At 64.5% G+C, this 479-nt stretch overlaps 1 protein-coding gene across 1 annotated transcript in view; it reads left to right on the top strand.

Annotated features, from left to right (window-relative positions):
• Positions 1 to 475, top strand: part of DNAJA4 (DnaJ (Hsp40) homolog, subfamily A, member 4) — a gene marked incomplete at its 3' end in the record, with an annotated part of 12,423 nt that extends 11,948 nt beyond the window's left edge. The window contains exons 5-6 of the mRNA XM_014546256.1: positions 160 to 260; positions 341 to 475. Coding sequence (XP_014401742.1) covers positions 160 to 260; positions 341 to 475 — 236 coding nt within the window. The remainder of the gene's footprint in view (positions 1 to 159; positions 261 to 340) is intronic.
• Between the last annotated feature and the right edge of the window lie 4 nt (positions 476 to 479).

Raw genomic sequence — 479 nt, 5'->3', positions numbered from 1 at the left:
TGGTCCCGACCCCTGGCCGCGCGGCTGCTTTCGCCCGTAAGGCTGCTTGTGCTACGGGAGGTAGTGACCTGACTCATCGAAGTTGAGAGTCACCGTGGACTTGGACATTGATGCGTTTAAAAGCTCCGCCACCCGTTTCCTGACGAGCCTTTCCCGCAGGTGAGGTGATCAAGCACGGGGACCTGAAGTGCGTGCGCAACGAGGGGATGCCCATCTACAAGGCGCCCCTGGAGAGAGGCAGCCTGGTGGTCCAGTTCCTAGTAAGTGCCCGCGCCCGCTCTCTGGGACACGGCAGGGGCTGAGCCGGACGGAAGCCACACCCCCGTCTCCCTCCGTCCAGGTGGTCTTCCCAGAGAAGCTCTGGCTCCCCCTGGACAAGCTGCCCCAGCTGGAGGCCTTGCTCCCTCCGCGGCAGCAGGTGGCCGTCTCGGACGACATGGAGCAGGTGGAGCTGCAGGAGTTCAGCCCCAGCGACCAGA

The sequence above is a fragment of the Myotis brandtii genome, unplaced genomic scaffold, assembly GCF_000412655.1.
Source record: "Myotis brandtii unplaced genomic scaffold, ASM41265v1 scaffold439, whole genome shotgun sequence".
NCBI classification, from domain to species: domain Eukaryota; kingdom Metazoa; phylum Chordata; class Mammalia; order Chiroptera; family Vespertilionidae; genus Myotis; species Myotis brandtii.
Note: the sequence above shows the minus strand (reverse complement) of the source record. Positions and strands in the feature narration are given on the sequence as shown.